Genomic DNA, 19,608 nt, shown 5'->3' with positions numbered 1-19,608 from the left:
CAGAGGAGCATGAAATGGGAAGAAGACGGGCATGGGAAGATTGGAAGAGCCACTAGTCACTGAGGAGTGGAACAACGGCATCTTCTGAACATGACAGGACCAGCATGAACTCGCAGTGGCTGTGGATGCTTGCACAAGACCTGCAGAAAACCAAAGCAGCCAACGTGCCTAGCTCAGGAGCTCCTCAGTCCAGTGCTTCTGGGAGGGAGTCTGAGGATGTGCCCCTGGTAGGGGGCATTGTGTGGCATCACACCTATGCATAAACTGGACTTGTTGAGTTGGTGGTGGGGTGAAGGGTGGGGGTCAGAGAGAATAAAAGGACCCAAACTTGGGAGGAGGTAGGAAGATGAGGGTAAATTTGGGGGAGGAGAGGAGTTGGGAGTGAATATGGTCAAAATACACTGTACATACATGTATGAAATTCTCTTAGAATTAATGAAAATATTAAATTATAATAAAAAAGTGAAGAGGGTGAGACAATAGGAAAAGTAAAACGACATGACCTCGCTCCTGTGGTGATTGTCTTCAGAACAACATGGGGATGCGCTACGGAGGGTAAGATTCTCCATGCTCCCCTTGAGAATACAGCCTACTTCCACAACAGTCTCAGAGACTGCCTCAAGATGCTGGAACTAAGTAACTTTTGGAAAGCCTTGGTGGGCAATCAAAGAACCTCCTAGTTCTTCGGTGGTAACCTGAGACAAAAATAAAAACCTCCCCACTTTTTCTTGGGAATGAGGTCAGGCACTCTGGGCCCCTGGTCACAGCATGCACCAGCCAGCCAGTGAGGCCACTGCTCACTTTCAAAGGAAGTACCACCTGAAAACCTTCGGGGACAGGAATCCACAGCCCTTGGTTTGCCCAAGATGAAAAGCAGATTGACAACACATCAGCATTTTACTAATGTTTCTAAGTCTCTACTGATGGGAAGGTCCTTCAGAACACATTGTGAACTCAGCCCAAAAGACAAGGTGCCTGTTAAGTGTGACAATTCTTTCTCTTAAATACTATCTTTTTGGGGTATAGTAGGTGGCAGGTATCTGTAATCCCAGCACCGGCAAACCTTGAGACAGATCAATCACAAGGTCAAGCCTGCAGGAGCTACACAGTGAGACCCTACATCAAAAGCAAAGCAACAAAACCAACCAACCAACAAAAAACCCTCCAAAACATCTAACAAAAGAGACTGACCAACACCACCCACAAAACAATAACCCTACCTAAAGCAATTCCTTTTTCTCTTCATTGTAGCAGAAAAACTACTTCTGCAGCTTCTTTCCCTAACCCTTGCCTGTCATATCCTTGCTTGCTTCAAAAGCCACAGGCCTAGACCGTTTAGTTACCATTCCAATTTCAGAGAATCAGCTCATGCTGGCAAGCCTGGAGTTCATTAAAAGGATTGCCTCACAGGCATCTGTAATTCCAACGTCTGATTTAGGGCTAGTAAATATGATTAAGACGAACATTGGTCTTCTAATAGGGCCGCTGGACACGTTAGAATACAATGTGATTATTGAAAACATGGCTATTTTGAGTCCCCAGAAGGCACAATGGTGCTGGTTTCTCAGGCTCCAAAATATGAGATTTCAAATTGTGTAACAAATGTGTTTAGCGAACCAACATGAGCCAATGTTTGGTTTGACGAACTTTGGGATTGAGAAATCAAGTCTATAATCACCGATTCATTTCAGTGTGGGATGAGAAATGATACTTGCAATTTAATTCTGGGGTAAAATGTCAAAACAAATGGAAATTTCATCCATCTTTTCATACTTTAAATCCCACAGGATTGGGTGAGGCTCTGCCCAAAGCCACTACATAAATGCTAAGTGTATGGTGACATCTGACCTTCTCTCATGGGAGCTAATCACTCCCTTTCAGTTTAATTCACATTAATTCCTGCTTTTAAAACTAGACTTTGCAATCAGTGAACATATTAAAAATTGCTGAATTATGTAGCTTAAATGAGTAAACTATCTGAAAAGGTATATAAATTCTATCTCAGTAATGCTGCCAAAATTAAATATATATAAATAAATATAAATATATATTAAAAATAATATAAAAAAAATTAAAGGCTGGGATAGCTCATTGGTAGAGTGCATGCCTAGCAACCATGAAGCCCTGGGTTCAAAACCTAGTACTACCACCAATAATTAATAGAGAAATCAAAGAAAAACTAAAGTATTGTAAATTAAAACAATATTATCTTTCATTCATGAAATTGGCAAACGTTTTTTTTTTTAAGTTTTGTTGTTTTTCAGTCTATTCTCACCAGACCCTTGTGATGTTAGCTTAATTGTGTAAGAGTAATGAGGAAGGGATATAGCCAAGCATTAAATGGTAGCTTTATCTGCCTGGTGGATGCAAGTATTTAAATTTTCTCTCATGCTTTTTTATTTCCCAAAACTTGTGAATTGAACAATATTTGTCACTTATATAACCATCAAGATAAATACTTAAACTAATCATTAAAGAAATAGACAAATATACAAAATATACAAAAACATCAGGCTAGATTCCACAACACAGGAGCTATATTTGAATTAACTAGTAACAGAGGATCCATTTTATTGTGTTGCTTAGAGACATATTCCTCGCACCCTTCCTCTCTACTCTCTGGAGAGCACCTACCCAGGGCTTCTGGTTATTCACTTCTTTTGATTTTCCAACTCTTAAAGTCCTCCTTTGGGTCCAGAAGAGCCATTAGAGATGGTAAGCAATGTAGATGTCCACTCTGACCGGGCTGGAGGAGCCAAGAGCCCCAGGAGGCACCACCAACCATCCTTAACGCCACTGTCTGCTGGAGATGCTTTGCTCTCCTGACTCAATCTTCTCTCCTGGTTCCCCCTTCCCCAACTAGAGCAGCCACACCTCTAAACATCCACCTTTTACATTTATATAAGTGTGTGTGTGTGTGTGTGTGTGTGTGTGTGTGTGTGTGTGTGTATGCCACATCTATACAGGCGTCCTCAGAGGTCACAAGAGGGCATTGGAACACCTGGACCTGGAACAGGTGGTTGTGAGTTGCCTACCGAGGTGCTGGAAATTTGGCTCAGGTCCTCTAGAAGAACAGTAAGTGCTCATAACAGCTAAGCCATCTCTCTAGCCCCCTACCTGGTTCCTACTTCCATCACCTATCACTTCTATTTTGGCTTTGTTCTCCTACCTCTTAGTACCTCTAATGTAAGCCTAGATGTTTACCCAACACATTGCACTAATGAGTAACTACGTCCAACTGATTATGCTTCCAAAAACCCATTACTCTCACTGCCTTGACAATTTTCAGCCTTTTAATGAATCTAATCATGTCACTCCTCAAGCTGGGAAGCCTTTAATGGCTATGGTATGACTCAGGAGTTCTAAGTCTAGATTCTTCTGAGACCTTCAAGGCACCAAGCTGTCTTTTCGACCTCATGTCACTGGTCCACTCTCCCCCTATCTCACTTCAAATCAAGCACACCCGACAGGAACTCCTCTTTACCTGGCTAGTTCCTGTGTGTTTGCACATATTAAATAGCTGTCCTTTATCAAACTGTTCCACCCTGGCTCTGCCCAGGCTAAGTGGCTTGACTCTTTGAGACACCTTTACAACACTGTGAACGATCAGCTCATGTCGTTCATGTGAACATCTCTTTGTGTGATGTAGGCCCCTTGCTGAACGAGGCTCTGTAGACTAGGCTGGGATAGCCTTGCACATAGTAATGAGTAAGTTGGCTATATTTCCAAGAATTCTACACTTTCCTTTGTATACACTAAGAAATAGAAGCCTCCCTCCGACCTTACAAAATCACATCTACCTTACAAAATCACATCTACATCAAGCATAGTTTGCTTATAGGGACAAAAATAGAAAAGAAAGAAAAAATAAAATCAAAGAGTTGATACTTGCCTCTTGCACCCCTAAAAAGGACTCTGTAGTGTTTTTCTAATCGCTTGGCCATGTAGTTGGCATTTAAAATAGCAATTTCTGTGGCTTCTTTGAGGCCCTTTCCTCCCATCATCTGCAACAAAGAGAAAAAAAGGGCCATCAACCACCGAATTGAACGGTAAAGTGAATGGTCACGATACTAAGCAGATACCCCAGTTAAATTCATCCAAAAGAATTCACCAGCTCACCACCACTGCAGATTGAAAACGAATGGAAAAATTCCAGGAAGGAGATCTGTCAGCCTACTCTATGATAAAATAATTTTTGTTCTTTCAGCACTAATTTTACTTGGTTGTTTTTTTTTTTTTTTTTTTTTTGGTGGGGAGGTCATAATAACAAAGCAGGACATAGTTGACTACACACCATTGCTATCTAAAGAGGAAAATGAACTGTTCTTTAGGTTGGAAGTGTTGCAATGTTTAATGTTTATTTTTTATTTACTATGAATTTGACAATATAATGACAATTCTGAGGAGTCTGATGAGATCTTGGTCAAACTCCATCACGTCAGTTTTGTGTGGTTTGCCTTTCCATTGTCCACAGTGGGGAACATAAACAATATTCGTGTTCATGTTTGCCAACTGCCAGATTCAATCTTTTCTTATTCTGGTGGTTGAGTCCCTGCTGTCATACAGGATAAAAGTCACCAAGAGCAAAGGGTTTAAAAATCTAGATTACACCAATGTTCATGACTGAGGGACCTCACATCCAAATACATAACTGAATAAAACAGTTGGTACGAAGTCCAAAGTGAAGAGAGAAGAATGTGGGCCCAGGTTAGTCAAAGTAGGCTTTCTAAAGAGAAAGCTGAACTTTACCATAAACTTGAAAAAATGAGTACATGAGTGGAGGCTGGATCTATAAAGGGGAAACATGCCAAATGAGACCAACAATAGCCCAAGTGTGGGAAAGGCAAGTGACTGTCATCTGGAAGTCCCCACAGCAACATGGATTGGGACCTCACGTTCTAAGCCTTTGCTTTGACATGGACTTGGTCTAGCCAACTGCTGCCTGTTGTGCTACATGTCAGAGGTACCCAGCACCATTCTGGAAACGCTGGTGGTTCTGAGCACAAGTCCACATCGGTTGGCTTTCATTCGTTCGCAGTGAGATGGGGCCGAGGCACGTGCTGGTGACACCAGGTAGTGAAGGTAGTAGGAAGCCAGGAGGGGCATGTGGGGCATCAGGGAGAGACTATCCTTAAAGAGTACCCACAGTGGATTGCAGAGGGGGAGGGGAAGGAAGCCCCAGCTTGTGTCGAGAGGAGAAATAACAGCCTGAAACACTAACTACTTACTTCGTTTTGAAACTCATGCTCTGTCTGGTATTCTAGGCGTATGGCCAAAACAGCCTTAGGGGCCTGTATTTTCTATATGTAAGAAGCCATTTCCAGCCCAAATATGTTTGCAGAAATCACGCATATTTACAGAACCCATGGATCAAAGGGAACTGGGGATTTGGTTATTTGCAAAGAAGCAGATTTTCTTTCTCTTTTCTTTCGTTCCTCTAGTTTGCAAACAACTTGCATGACGTTTTAAAGGCAGCTTTAAAGGTACAGAACTGTTGCTCTTGCTTCCAAGAAACTTTTCATTAAGAATCATAAATGAAGCTGGCCAAGCATGGAGACAGATGCCTGTAAAGCCAGCACTTGGGCAATATAGACAGTTGGCTTAGGTGCTCAAAGACAGTCTTTATACATTTGACCCTGTCTCAAAAAGAAAACAAAACCAAGAAGGGAAAAAAAAAGAATCATAGGGCTGGAGAGATGGTTCAGCAGCTAAGAGCATTGGCTGCTCTTCCAAAGGACCCTAGTTCAATTTCCAGGATCCACATGGTAGCTAATGCCTACCTGTAATTCCAGCCCCAGGGGATCTGATGCAGCCAACAGACATGGCATAGATATGGTGCACAGATATACATGCAAACAAAACACCCACACAATACAATACACAACATCTCAAAATATTATTTTAAAAGGAATCAATAAATACCAGCCAACCACGGTGACCCATTCATGCCTATAGTGTCATACTTAGGAGGCTGATGCAGGACTACAAGCTTGTGTCCAGATTGGACTGTATAAGGAGACTGTGTCTCAAAATAGAAAATAAGCTTTAAAAAAAAAAAGAAGAATCATAAATGCCACAGCATTCATTAACAGCCAGCCAGCTCATAGTTACCCAGCACAATTTGTATAGCCGGGTTTGGGTTTTGTCTCATCGGCGTCCACCCTGCCTTTAACAAAGGCCATTGGCTTGAAAAAGCTGCTCTAATTAGCGACTGAGCAAGAGCGCCCATCCACAGACTTGACATTCTAGGAGGTGGGCAGACCAGTCTTAACAAGCTGCATAAAATCAATTCTGCTTTGAGGGTTTCCGTGGAGAAAGACAAGGGGCGGGGCGGGGGGGGGGGGCGTAAGCCCGTTCTCTAACAAAGCCCAATTACCCCTGAAAACACAGTTCCCCAGGCCCCAGAGTGCAGCGCTTTGGAAACCACCCCTCCCCTCAAAATTTCCCCTACTTCTCATCTCATCCTCCAAGCCGACAAGAAATACAATGTGAAGTGAAATGCACCCTCACATGTACCCCAGGATTTCAGCAAAGAGTCCAAACAACTATGTGCCAGCTTTTCGCTGGTGGCGCTGTCTGAATCTGACAGGAAACCACATGATGTGGCCAGAACATTCATTCACATGACTCATGGGGCTTAGTTGTGCCTGGAAAAATGTAAACCCATCATGAGAACCCAAAGGAACAGATGAAACAATCTTAGATGGCCTTCTAGAGGATTTCTTCCACCTCAACATTGGCAGTGACCCCGGTCACCAGCAGTGTTCACTGGATCCCCCTCCCAAGATTCCTTCACATTTTTAACCCCTCTGAGAAAGGTCCTACTTCTCCATAGCAACACGTGTTCACAGGCCTTACCTTAATATAAGCCCATGAAATGGGCAAGATGGAACTGGAGCCCCACGGAGCCGCGCTGACAGTCCCCACTGGCCAGGTGTCTTCATTTGGTTTTATGGAAACAATGGGATGACTGGGCAGGAAGGGAGCAAGATGCTTCTTCCTGTGTTGGTTTTAAAGTCCACATTGAAATGATGCACAAAGATACAATTGAACTGAAGGGGCAGGTTCTCCAGGAACTCTGTTCTTAGTAGGGGCACACTGATGGTGGTAGGAACCTGACCCTTCTAGGGACAGACAAGAAGTTAGCAGCTAAGGCAAGATCTCTCCATTTCTTCCTTTCTTTTCTACTACCTAACAGCTTCCAAGAACTGTGGTGGAGGACAGGGCAGAGGCGGCCCACAGAGGTCCCTCATAGCAAACCCCACATCTTTCTAAGCTGTCTACTGAGTATGGAAGGTTGCTGAAGAGATGCCCTGGGCACTCCCCTTGGAGGCTAACACATGAACATTGCCCCATTTCACTTCCTCTGAACCACCCAGGACACTCATTCACTATACATAATACAAATCAAAAGGAAAGGCAAGAAAGCGAGGTTCCCAGCAATCCTGAACACTGCCCTTCCCGGACCACCACTACATATTCTGAAAACTCCAGAAGAGCCGGGCGGTGGTGGCACACATCTTTAATTCCAGCACCTGAGAGGCAGAGGTAGGTAAAGCTCTGTGAGTTCGAGGCCAAGCTGGTCTACAGAATGAGTTCTAGGACAGCCAGGGTTGTTATACAGACAAATCCTGTCTGGAAAAACCTAAATAAATCAATAAAAAAGAAAGAAAACTCCAGAAGCTCTGGATAAGGCTGTTCTTACTATAGAGAGGAAGTTATCAACTGCTAAGAAATATTTCTTTAGTAAACAGTGACTTCATCCAATTATCTCTAATAATAAAGTTTGTTTCCTCCTTACTTATCACAGATGTAATAAAAATTAAAGCCGTAAGGAGTTTAAGTGCCTTTCATCCAATTCACTCTCAATATTATTAGCTATATGTATATATATAAAGATAAAATATATGTATGTGTGTATATATATATATATATATATATAATGGAAATAAATAAATAAATAAATAAATAAATAAATAAATAAATAAATAAATAAAAAGCTCTTGGGAATCTAGGTGCAACCCTCTGTGGCATTTAAAGAAACTCACATTCCAGTTCTGACCCATCATACTTTAGAAAAGTCCCCCTGCTCGTGACTGTTAATAAACTTGCTCGAGAGCTCAGTGAGGCCGGGTGAACACGGTGAATCTGAAGACAAGTTAACACTTTTCTTTGGACACACTCTTAAAAAACCCTCTTGCCTAGCTCTGCATCCAGCTGCTGGAAGTGCACTGGATATGAAGGTAGTCTTTATACTTGAAGACTCGGGTGGGAAGAATAACAGGTTTGGGGCCATCCTGCTTCCAAAAAACGATCCTGAAGCCAGCAAGCCCACAACTCACACTCCGATGGGCCCCATGCCAGGGCCACCTCCTCCATGGGGAATGCAGAAGGTCTTGTGAAGATTTAGGTGAGAGACATCAGACCCAAAATCTCCAGGACGGCAGATTCCCACCTACCCCGAAGGGAAAGAGCAGAAGTAAATGTCAGAGCTTGGCAAGGCCCCTCCCGGTGAGGGAAGGGCATGTTGTTCTGTGCCGTTTGTCTCCCCAGGAAAGGAAAGGCAGAGCCACATCCACAATGTTCCCAGAAAAGGCTTCCTAGGGAGAGTGAGATGGCTCAGTGGATAAAAAGTGTTTGACAACCTCAGTTTGATCCATAGGACACACGTAATCAACAATCGGAAGAGAACTGACTCCTACAAGTTGTCCTTTGGCCTCCACACGTGCGCACACACAAAATAACTCTAATATATCAACAAGAAAAGGTTTCCTAAAAGTTCTGCTGTCAACCTGGTCTCTCACAGGCAAAGTGACTGTGGTTTCTATGAAAACAGCAACTGACCATTTAGCCCCATTCAGATTTAAGATACACACTTGGGCAGACTGTACCTAAATGTCTACCTTAAGAGGGAGGCGAGGCAGTCACTACTAAGCCTGAAGTTAGAGCATGTTCATTCCACTGAACAGGCAGTTTTTACAGTGTCAGGACTGTGAGGGACCCATTCCCATTTTTTTCCCCAGAGTACTCTTCAGGAGAGAGGGATAAGAGATAGAAATATAGAGGGGAGAGACAGATAGAAACACAGGATAACCTCAGGAGAGCCTGGATCCTTATCCACCGGCCCCTTCTGTCTCTTCTAAAGGGCTTTTAAAAGGAATGCCAAGAGATGAAGCAAAAGACCTCCCCCTAGCACATCCAAGTGCAGATCCTTCCAAACACTTGGTAACCATGCACATTGTCAAGCCATCCCTTTATGCAGCCCTGCTGGGTAAAACAAGCTCAGAGCTCACTAGGAAACCTCTCTGGGCTCCCACACATTCTCTGGCCAATTCAAGGCTGGGTATTTATTATGTGCATAGCTAGATGGTCTAGAGCAGTGGTTCTCAACCTTCCTAATGCTGGGACCCTCGAACACAATTCCTCATGCTGTGGTGACCCTCAACCATAAAATTATTTTCATTGTTACTTTGTAACTGTAATTGTGCTACTGTTATGAATTGTAATGTAAATATCTGATTTGCGATCCCAGTGAAAGGGTTATTCAACCCTGAAAGTTCATGACCCACAGGTTGAGAACCACTGGTCTAGAGGCTGCTGAGCTGAAGAAGTGGGAGTGAGGCTGCTAGCTGTCCTGAGACAATTCAGATATCCAGCTACAGTATTCAACTGGTAATCCTGCCACTTTGACTCTGGACAGATACTTTGCTTTAGGCTGCTGGAGCAGGAGGCTATCCCTGGATGACACTTAGGAGTGAAATTAGACTAAAGAAAGAAGGAGAGAGGTAAGGGGGCAGGTGTTCACATTACACAGACCCTCAGTTACTCCTGCAACCCAGGTAGGCAGGATTGAACCCCTTGGGGTCCTGGTGAAGTCAAAACTTCAGGTAAAGTGGCTTTTCCAAGGCCCATGGGAGTCTGGCATCTACTGTGGCCAGAACTTGGCTCTAAACTCCATCAGCTAGGGAATCAGGAGACCCTGCCCAGTAATGTCACCGGAGGAACAGTATTCCTGACAATAAGGACATTCATCCCTAGCGCTGCTTTGGTTCAACCTTTGAACCTTGTCTACCCCATCACCTCCTCTAGGACCTATAATCCCGGTGGAATTGCAGTGATCTGTGGGAAGCTGGCAGCTTGAGTGGTCAGCTTGAGTAGCCTCATGGTATCACAACTCTGGGTTTAATTCCCAGCATCACAACAGAGGAAGAAAAGGGAACGAACAGAATCATGGGTCTGAATTCAGTCTCATGTATTAAAGGGGACTCTCAAGAAGCCAGAGAGAATGGTTTTCCTTGCTGGGGATCAGTTTAGGGCCTTACTTTAAAAATCAAGACAAAACTGGCCTAGAATGCTGACTCAGCAGTCAAGATCACGTACTGCTCTTGCAGAGGACCTGAGTTCAGGTCTAAGCACTCACATGATGTTTCACCACCATGTGTAAACTCCAGTTCCGGGGGCTCTGATGTCCTCTTTTGATTTCCACAAGCCCCAAGCACACTGGTGCACATACATACATTCAGGCAAAACATTCATACTCATAAAATTAATCAATCTTTAAAAAATTAAAATAAATAAATAAAATGTCATTATCCATTTTCTCAGTGCGCACTAAGTATCTGCACCTGGGCATTCATATTTGCCCCGTCGAGGTAGACCTGTCCTCCATGTTGGTGAATAAGGGCGCACACATCACTGATAGTCTCTTCGAACACACCATTGGTAGATGGGTATGTGATCATGATGGCGGCCAGGTTCTCCTTGTGTTTATCCACCTGTGGGGAGAAGAGTGATGAGAGGAAGTGGTCCTTTCTCAGCCAAGACTTTGCTTTTTATTTTGAAGGATTGGGGAAAGCAAAGTCTTGGGGGTTGAATTCTTGACAATATCCCCATCTATGACAGTGGATAAAATGACAGTCAATTGCTCCTTCATAAATCGTCCCAAAGCAGCAGCAAGGCTTCTCAGGATTTTATCTGTGGTCCAGATAAAGACACCAAGCTTTGGATGTGGCCTGGCTACTTTGCCTATTATGCACAAAGCCCTAGGCTTGCCCCTTGTACCAAACAAAAAACTAGGCATAGTGGAACACTTCCATAAACCATGGCATCCAGGAAGCTGGGGTATCCTTGGCTACACAGCAACTCCGAGAGTAGCATGGGATACAGATTGTGTCTCAACAAAATTAAATAAAAAGCGAGAGACTGCTCAGATTTTTGGGTATTTGGGGTCCAGTTCTGTAATATGGTTCTGCTTTGGTCAAGCCGCCTCATCATCCCGGGCTATTGGGAGGGCGGGGGAGGTGTCTCTCTCTGCACATGGCTAATCTCCCAGCTAGCCTTTCTGGTTTTTTGGGGGGTACATTTTCCTGCCTTTCTTCCCACAGACTCTTGAGAGGTGTTACAGTGTTGATAAAAATCTCCCCTACACTGTTGTGTTTTGGAGACAGGTTCTTATACAGCTCAGACTGGCTTCCGGCCTTCTGTGTAGCCAAGGATAGCCTTCAACTTCTCACTCTCCTTTGAAGTGTTGGTGTTACAAGTATGTGCCACTAGTCAGCGGTTTTCAACCTTCCTAATGCTGTGTGACCCTTTAATACAGTTCCTCACGTTTGGTGACCCCCCACCATAAAATTATTTTTGTTGCTACTTCATAACTGTAATTTTGCTACTCTTAACAACATAATGTAAATATCTGTGTCCTGGTGATCTCAGGCGACCCATGTGAAAGGGTTGTCTGACCCTTTCTATGGGGTCGTGACCCACAGGTTGAGAACTACTGTCCTATACCTACTTCTCTGAGTTTTTTTTTCTCCCCAGAAAGCAATTGTATAAACAAAGGATAATTTCTAGTTCAGGGTAATGTGGGAGGAAAATAAAGTCATATTCCATATATTCTATATTAGACAAACTTAATAACTATAGTTAGTGACCCAGAATATTTGTGGCCAAAAAAAAAAAAAAAAAAAAAGGCAATGGAAGGGGAGGATGGAAAAGATGAACAGGGCTGTGTATTTTCAGTGTCCTTTGAAAGGCTTTTGCGTAGGTTCTCAGTACCCATGCCTAATGACCCTGACAGAATCACATCGTTATTCCACCAATTTCCCTTCCACTTAAGATGCAGCCTCCAGCCCACTGGTGGAAAACAGATACAGTTGCTAGGCAACCTCTTCCTGGAGGTTGAGAGACCGGGAGTGGGGGTTGGTGTTGGAGGAAACAGGGTAGAATGTTGCCTGGAATCCAGCGCAGCATGGCTGGGACAGTTACAAAATCCGCATGCGTCATGCGTACTTTCATTCTCCACGCAACTGTGACTGTCTGACTGTGAAGGGAGGAATATGAGGACAGGGAAGCAGCCCCTGCGGTCTTCTTACTATGAAATCACAGTGAATACTTCATTTACTATAGTTCAAGTGGAAGAATCAGGGTGTGGAGGGGTCTGTGAAAAGGCCCTTCTATCTGCGAAGGAAGGAGGGGGATAGCACACATGGCCAATTTTAATTGGGGACCAAAAATACAATTGCTTTTTATTTTTCTCTTTCCCTTAAAGATTGTTGGGCTTTTTTGGACTTTGTACTCTTTCCCCACAGAACCATTCAGAGGAGGAATTGTTGTCTTTCATTAGAATACAAGAGAAGACAATCTTTACGCCATCCGTCTACTTCCCCTGCCCCATCACCATCACTTGTGCCTTCCCAGCTCAGACCTCTCCAATCTGTGGAGGGGGGAGTGAGTACCATGGCCTTGAGGTGAGCAGCATCGATGTTCCCGTATCTGTCCACCTCCACAGGCTGGATCTTCATGCCCGCCATGTAGGCACTTGCTGGATTCGTTCCATGGGCTGACTTAGGAATGAGACAAACCTTGGGAACACAAGGAAGAGAGAAAGAGAGAAAAATCATCAGGGTGTCTCAAGTTAGAGGAAGTCTCCTAACATGCCTAAGACACAAATTAGGCGCCATGTGTTTTCACTAAAGCTGGCCACTAGTGCCTTGAAATCTGTTGTCATCAGTGCTGTTATTGCAAAACAGTGTCCCCAAGAGGAATTTCCATTTGAATCCCCAAATACTTTCCTAAAGATGTCAGAATGCCTTCCCCTATCCAGACCACTAAAGACAGCCTGTGCCTTTTCTAACCTTGTCTTGGATGTAATGTATGGAAAGCATCTCTAGGAATCAAGATCAGAAGTTGAACTCTAGGACTCCAATGCCACATCACAGCTTCAGTGGTGCTCCTAACTGAACCAGGACAGACAGATAGATGACAATGACAGACATACCCCAGGGTCTCCCTAGGTCAACACAACTGTGCCAACACTTACTGGGTGCTTACTCTGCTGTGAATGATTTGTGTGAGGATCAGAAACTCTGGATGAAAAATGACCAACACCTGTCCTATGCTCACATGACTCACTCATTAATGACACTAGCACACAGAGAAATAAATGCCTACGATTCACAGTACAATAGGTAACTACAAAATGGGACATGGCGTCAGTAGATGAAATGACAGTGTCTCAAGACTACAGATGACACTACACCAAAAGACCTGCTGGATTTTGGTCTTGGCTTTCAGTGCTGGGATGAACATGTTTTCCAGCTGCTCTACCACTGAACTGCATCCCCAGTCCCTTGACTGGATGTTTTTCCTGGAGCAGGAGTAGGTAGAGCATTGAACCTAGGGTCTTATGCATGCCAGGCAAGCCAAGCACTCTACCACTGAACTGTAGCCCCACAAAGGATTTTGATGGGGGGTGGGTAGATGGTAGGTACAGGGCTGCAAGCCTGGGTTCCTATTTCCCTTCCTCTACGTCATGGTGTGAGTACAGGAAACCTGCAGTTTGCAGATCTCAGGGAGAACCATAACAAAACAGGCCAGGGCACAAGTTCCCCAATAGAACTCAAGTGGAGAAGCCAGCCTACTTTGAAAATCACAGAACCAGTATGGTAACTCCTCTGGAGAGGGGTTATAAAAATGGGCTTCAGAAGGAAAAATGTGACTTCCAGCTGATTCCTCCAAAACAGTGGTCAACTTAAGAAAAACACGTGTGCAAACACACACACCAACCCATATACAGACACACAGATATACTCAAATACACAAACATACACTCAAATACACAAATGCACTCACACAAAATGGAGAAGAGGGCTGGATAAATGGCTCAGCAGTTAAGAGTATGTACAGCTCTTGAAGGCAGCCTGAATTCCAATCCCCTTCCTAGCTCCAAGGATAAGATAGCTCAACTCTGTAGGCACCTGCATGCACAAACACGCGCACACGCAAACACGCGCGCACGCACGCACGCACGCACGCACGCACGCACGCGCGCACACACACACACACACACACACACACACACACACACCCCATCCCCATCAGAACTTTAAGCAAAGGGCAAATGGAATTAGTTTCCACTCTCCTGCTAACTGACTAAGCTCCTTTTAAATTGCTATAAGTCATATACTATGTAAGCCGAATTTTCCTCAATCCTTTTCTTTGTTGAAACACTTCTTTTATGTGGTTAAACTTTTTTTCCTTCATTTATCAGGATCAAGGCTGGAGGCATTATTCTTTCTCACAAGTTATTTTTATTCTACATCCGAGGATGAAAGTAACACTTTAGGACAGAATATTAATAACGAATGGGAAAGGAGGATGTTAAAAATGAATATAAAATATTCCTAGTGGGCCAAAATTAAGAATTCATACAAAGGGTTTGCCGAAACAAAAATAAGAGCTGAAAATGTCAACTGTCCTGTGTTTAGGCGAGTGACATTCTCCCAAGTTTTTCATGCCCAAGGCCTGGGAACACCTGGGGCTAGCTTCTATGGCAGAAGAGACTGAAAGACCCGGAGGTGAGAGGATTATTCTGAATTTGGACTTTCAGCTGTTCCTAAGGGTACTCACAGGTGTCCATCATAGCGAGCTGGCTCTAGAGGGAGGAGCTGTGAGGGACAAAGCAAGAAGAGGCCATGAGCCCAGGAGGGAAGGCAACAGGTGCTCCCTTGCTTGGCTTAGGGAAAGCACTCTGCCAACACCATGAAGACAGTTTCCGATTCTGGCCTCTAGCTGTAGGACAGTCCCCAAATGCTGCCACAGACACTGAGTTTACAATCATTTGCTGGAGCAGCCATGGAAAACCAATCCTACCCTGGAACAATGGAGAGAGGTACTGTAGATACTCGTGTTCTGTGGAGTCTAATGACCTCAAGTTACTTTCCCTCACTTTAAAATCACAGTGTTATGCAGGACACAGAAATATTAGGGCCCAGGTTTGATGTTTTCTCCAAGACTCTAAGGTGAACCTAACTGTGGTACGCTTATATCTTTTAGGGGGATGCTTGTCCTAACTTCCAGGAAGCCTGGTGTAGACCACAGATTTCATCCCCAAAGAACTGCTGAGTGTATGACAAGTTAAAACGTCTGTGTTTTACCAGGTGATGGTGATGCATGCCTTTAATCCCAGCACTTGGGAGGCAGAGGCAGGCGGATCTTTGTGAGTTCGAGGCAGCCTGGTCTACAAAGCAAGTTCCAGGACAGCCAGGGCTGTTACACAGAGAAACCCTGTCTCAAAAAACAAAAACAACCCCTTTTTATAAAAAAACTTAATCTCTGGACAAAACACTTGAGTTGAGGTTTGACCAGCAAAGTGAGAGATTAGCTGTAAAGTGCTTTGTGCTTGGCACAAGGTGATTGTTAAATATGTTTACTAAATAATTTATTTTTCCCAAATTAAACTATGAATCATGAGCTTGGACATTATATTTCAGGAGCCTCCTAGACTTGACCAAAGAACAAATGTGAAATAACTTCCAAAAGCAGCTTGAAGGCAGAGAACCATTGGGAAGCTGGGCAGTTTTACAACACGTAACATCTCCAACTCCCTTTCAAGAGAGAAGGATGCGTTCAACTGAGCTCCATCAGAGCCTATTGTGTGAGAACAGCTGCCTTAGACATCACTAATGTGGAAAATCTTCTCTGGCTCTTTGAAAAATAAGTCATTCTTTTCTTCTCTAAAAGGGGGCTTAAATTAAAACTGTTTGTCTAAGAAGGATGCCAGTGTTCCCAGGCTGTTGAGTTCCGTTGTGTTTCTGAGCTCAGCAGCTGGGGGGCTTCCCTGCCTTTCTCCTCCTACTGTCCAGTGTGCAAAATGGTGCCAGGGAAGACGTCCCATCCAGGACATGGGGAGGACAGAAGGAGGACTGGGATGCTCAGACAGGAAGTGAGAGCCACAGAGAGCCAGTTACCGAAGATGGAGGTCTACCCAATTCAGGAGATCCCTCATTTGGAGTTTCTGGCATGGTCCCCAACTCCTGTTTCAAAGCAACTATTTCCAGGTGTCAGAACACAGAAATAGGTAAATTTGAGGTTTGGAAAGTACCAGAGAGTGGAAAGAATCTGAATTCTGGCTGGCCCTTTATCACTGCTTAGTCATGGGCCTTCCACAGACACTGTTGGAGTGGGTTTGGTGCAGTGGTTCTTAACCTGTGGGTCAAGACCCCTTTAGCAAACCTCTATCTCTGAAAAATATTTATATTATGATTCACAATAGTTACAAAATTCCAGTTATGAAGTAGTCACAAACAACTTTATGATTGTGGGTCAGCACAGCGTGAGGAACTGTTAAAGGATCTCAGTATTAGGAAGGTTGGGACCCACTGGTTTGATGGTTTCTGTCAAGCAATGGCTCTTGGTCTCAAGCGGTGTGGATGGGTCTCACAGACCCACAACAGTGAAAGAGTCAATGACAAGGAGCTCCAAAGCTGATGATGGGTATTTGGGAACCATGAAGGAACCAGGAGTGGGTTATCTGGTATTCTGTCACTGGACATCTCAGCTCCATAGTTCCCTTTCTCATTCTCTAAGGCTCTGAGGTCTAACAACATTCCTAGGTCCCACTTTTTCCTCATAGTTAAGAGATGAAAATCTCAAGAAAACTGAGTGAACAAATCCAAATTTGAATATCTGTCTACTGTATCATCAGATCTCAGGCCACCACACTGTTCCCCCTGTGCATGCCCAGGGTCCAGGACCTTCTAAACTCATCAATGGCTTGTTTCAACAACTGTTAAAAGTCAGTTCAATGACAGGTATGGTAGAACACACTTATGAACCCAGCGCTTAGGATACTGAGACAAAACAGTTGCAAGTGCAAGGCCAGCCTCAGCTAGGTTCTGAGACCCTACCTGAACTCACATGCAGACCAATCACAATATCAAAACAAGGCCAGCCTCAACTATGTACTGAGACCCTACCTGAACTCACATGCAGACCAATCACAATATCAAAACAAGGCCAGCCTCAACTAGGTTCTGAGACCCTACCTGAACTTACATGCAAACCAATCAAAATATCAAAACAAGGCCAGCCTCAACTATGTACTGAGACCCTAGCTCAACTCACATGCAGACAAATCAAAATATCAAAACAAGCTGGGCATGGGCTCAGAGAGATACTCTCAGCACCTGGAGGTGGAGGCAGGTGGTCGAGGGAGGAGTTCAAGGCATTCTCAGTGGGACAGAGTATGAGGCCAGCCTGGGCTATATATATGTCTGTGATAATGATAGTAAACAAACAAACAAAACAAAAATTGTTGATGATGTAGCTCAGGTGTACACTATTGCCCTAGTGTGGGAAAGGCCTGAGTTCAATCACCAGCACCACAGGAAAAAAAGAAAAAAATTCTATTCCCAATGGGAAGACACAGGGAGACAATGTTCCTTCTCCATTTTTTCCAAGGAGGAAGTGAAAGTTTCAAAATTCTTCATTGCAAAATCCAGACTAGCCAGAAAATCCTTTCAATTTCAATAAACTCAGAAAGGACCCGACTTTGGACTACCATTCACTGATATTACCTACTTAGGCAAGAACCTTCTGGAACTCTCCTGGAATGGTCGGGGTCTTTGTCCTACTCCTGACACCTACCTCACAGCTGAGTAGAAACCCTAGCACAGAGCTGGCCTCCAAAATGGAGGGACCAGGAACAGAGGCCTCCTTTGGCCATAACTAGAGGCTTTGGTTAGATCACAGCACATCTTTCTGAGAACCTAGTGGTGTCTTGTAGCACCAGCTGGTCCCCAGGAAATCTGAGAGGAGTCATTTCTGCACACTCGATCCCATTCCCTAAGCAAACAGTGTAGCAGAAATGCATCTGCTCCCCATCATGGTTGTTTAGAGCTGAGAACAATCCCATGGGGAACATATTCATTCAATGGGTATCTTTTGAGGATACATATGACCCAGACCATGCTTAGGCTCAAAATTGCTACAGTCTTAGGCCCAGAGCTAGGGCTGAGCCAAGGAGGCAGACAGCACTGGTAATGATCCTGCTGCCCGCCTCCCTCTGCTCCCTAGAGAGCACTCCCATGGCCAGCTGGATGACTCCATATGCTGGGTTTGCACAAAAGCCTTTTATGTCTGGGTGTTTTCCGTTGCAATGATTATGTGGGATGTCTTGGAGTCAAGGATCATGATGGTCAGTTCATGTGTTTCTTGATATTTGCTTCCCTGTTCACTTCCAAGAAGACTGGAAAGGCAGATCCCACAGAACAAAAGGGACCCTGGGATCTGAGCCTGTGACCACCCACAGGGAGCAAAGCACCACCTGCCCATGCTCACCGTTCTGTGCCTCTCTCCTTTCTGGTCTAAGTACGCTCTGATAGTGGCCAGTCCAGCATACTCCCCTTGGGCTCCACTGCAAAGACAAGAAGAGTCAGGGCTGTGATCTCACTTGTTCTTTCAGTATTTACCAGATACCAACTACACACTAAGCAGTCATGGTCCTAGGGTTCATTCAGAATTTACCAGATGCTAACCATGCATTAAGCAGTCATGGTCCTAGGGTTCATTCAGAATTTACCAGATGCTAACCATGCATTAAGCAGTCATGGTTCTAGGGTTCATTCAGAATTTACCAGACACTAACCATGCATTAAGCAGTCATGGTCCTAGGGTTCATTCAGAATTTACCAGATGCTAACCATGCATTAAGCAGTCATGGTCCTAGTTCATCTAGGATCTTTACAGGAACAAAAGTAGCAGCTTGGCACTAACCAAAGGAGGGCCTTGCTTATCAGCTCAGGACCACCAGACAGACTGGTAAAATATAAGGAAATATAAGGAACCCATTACCCAGCTTTAACAAGAGGGAAATTTGGAAATTATAAGAAAATATAAGGATTAGTTTATGGTGAATCTCATTTTTAAACACATGCTTAACTAAACCCTTTATGCTGAACTAAGCAATTATAAAACAAAGCTCAGGCTCATGTTTCATTAGATCAAACCAATATGTATAATTCAAAGGAAAGATATTTTAAAATCATAACTGCAATAAAATGATCACACCTAGAATAATAAAATTTTTTCTAATATTAGTGGATACTGAGTCAGACAAAGGCCACACTATCTCCACAGCAACTTTCTGCTGTTGCCATGGTATCATCCTTGAATTTACATAGCTACTAGAAGCTCGAACATTATCTCGTAGGCACCACTTAGAGAGCATTCTTAATGAGTAATGTTCCTGTGAGCAATGTTGAGTCAGCCGCAAACGGGTCGATGTCCTGGTATGCCATGAAGCAAGGCGTGGAAAATGAGCAGTAAGTC

The 19,608-nt window shown here is 44.0% G+C and overlaps 1 protein-coding gene across 1 annotated transcript in view; it reads right to left on the bottom strand.

Annotated features, from left to right (window-relative positions):
• Gldc (glycine decarboxylase) overlaps nt 1-19,608 on the bottom strand; it is an 89,366-nt gene that overhangs the window by 10,785 nt on the left and 58,973 nt on the right. Inside the window, exons 16-21 of the mRNA XM_059259076.1 lie at nt 18,619-18,694; nt 12,735-12,860; nt 10,626-10,775; nt 8,343-8,455; nt 6,859-7,000; nt 3,893-4,004 (exon numbers count right to left, since the gene is read on the bottom strand). Of these exons, the coding sequence (XP_059115059.1) occupies nt 3,893-4,004; nt 6,859-7,000; nt 8,343-8,455; nt 10,626-10,775; nt 12,735-12,860; nt 18,619-18,694 (719 nt within the window). The remainder of the gene's footprint in view (nt 1-3,892; nt 4,005-6,858; nt 7,001-8,342; nt 8,456-10,625; nt 10,776-12,734; nt 12,861-18,618; nt 18,695-19,608) is intronic.

Source organism: Peromyscus eremicus, chromosome 1 (genome assembly GCF_949786415.1).
Source record: "Peromyscus eremicus chromosome 1, PerEre_H2_v1, whole genome shotgun sequence".
Classification (NCBI taxonomy): Eukaryota; Metazoa; Chordata; class Mammalia; order Rodentia; family Cricetidae; genus Peromyscus; species Peromyscus eremicus.
Note: the sequence above shows the minus strand (reverse complement) of the source record. Positions and strands in the feature narration are given on the sequence as shown.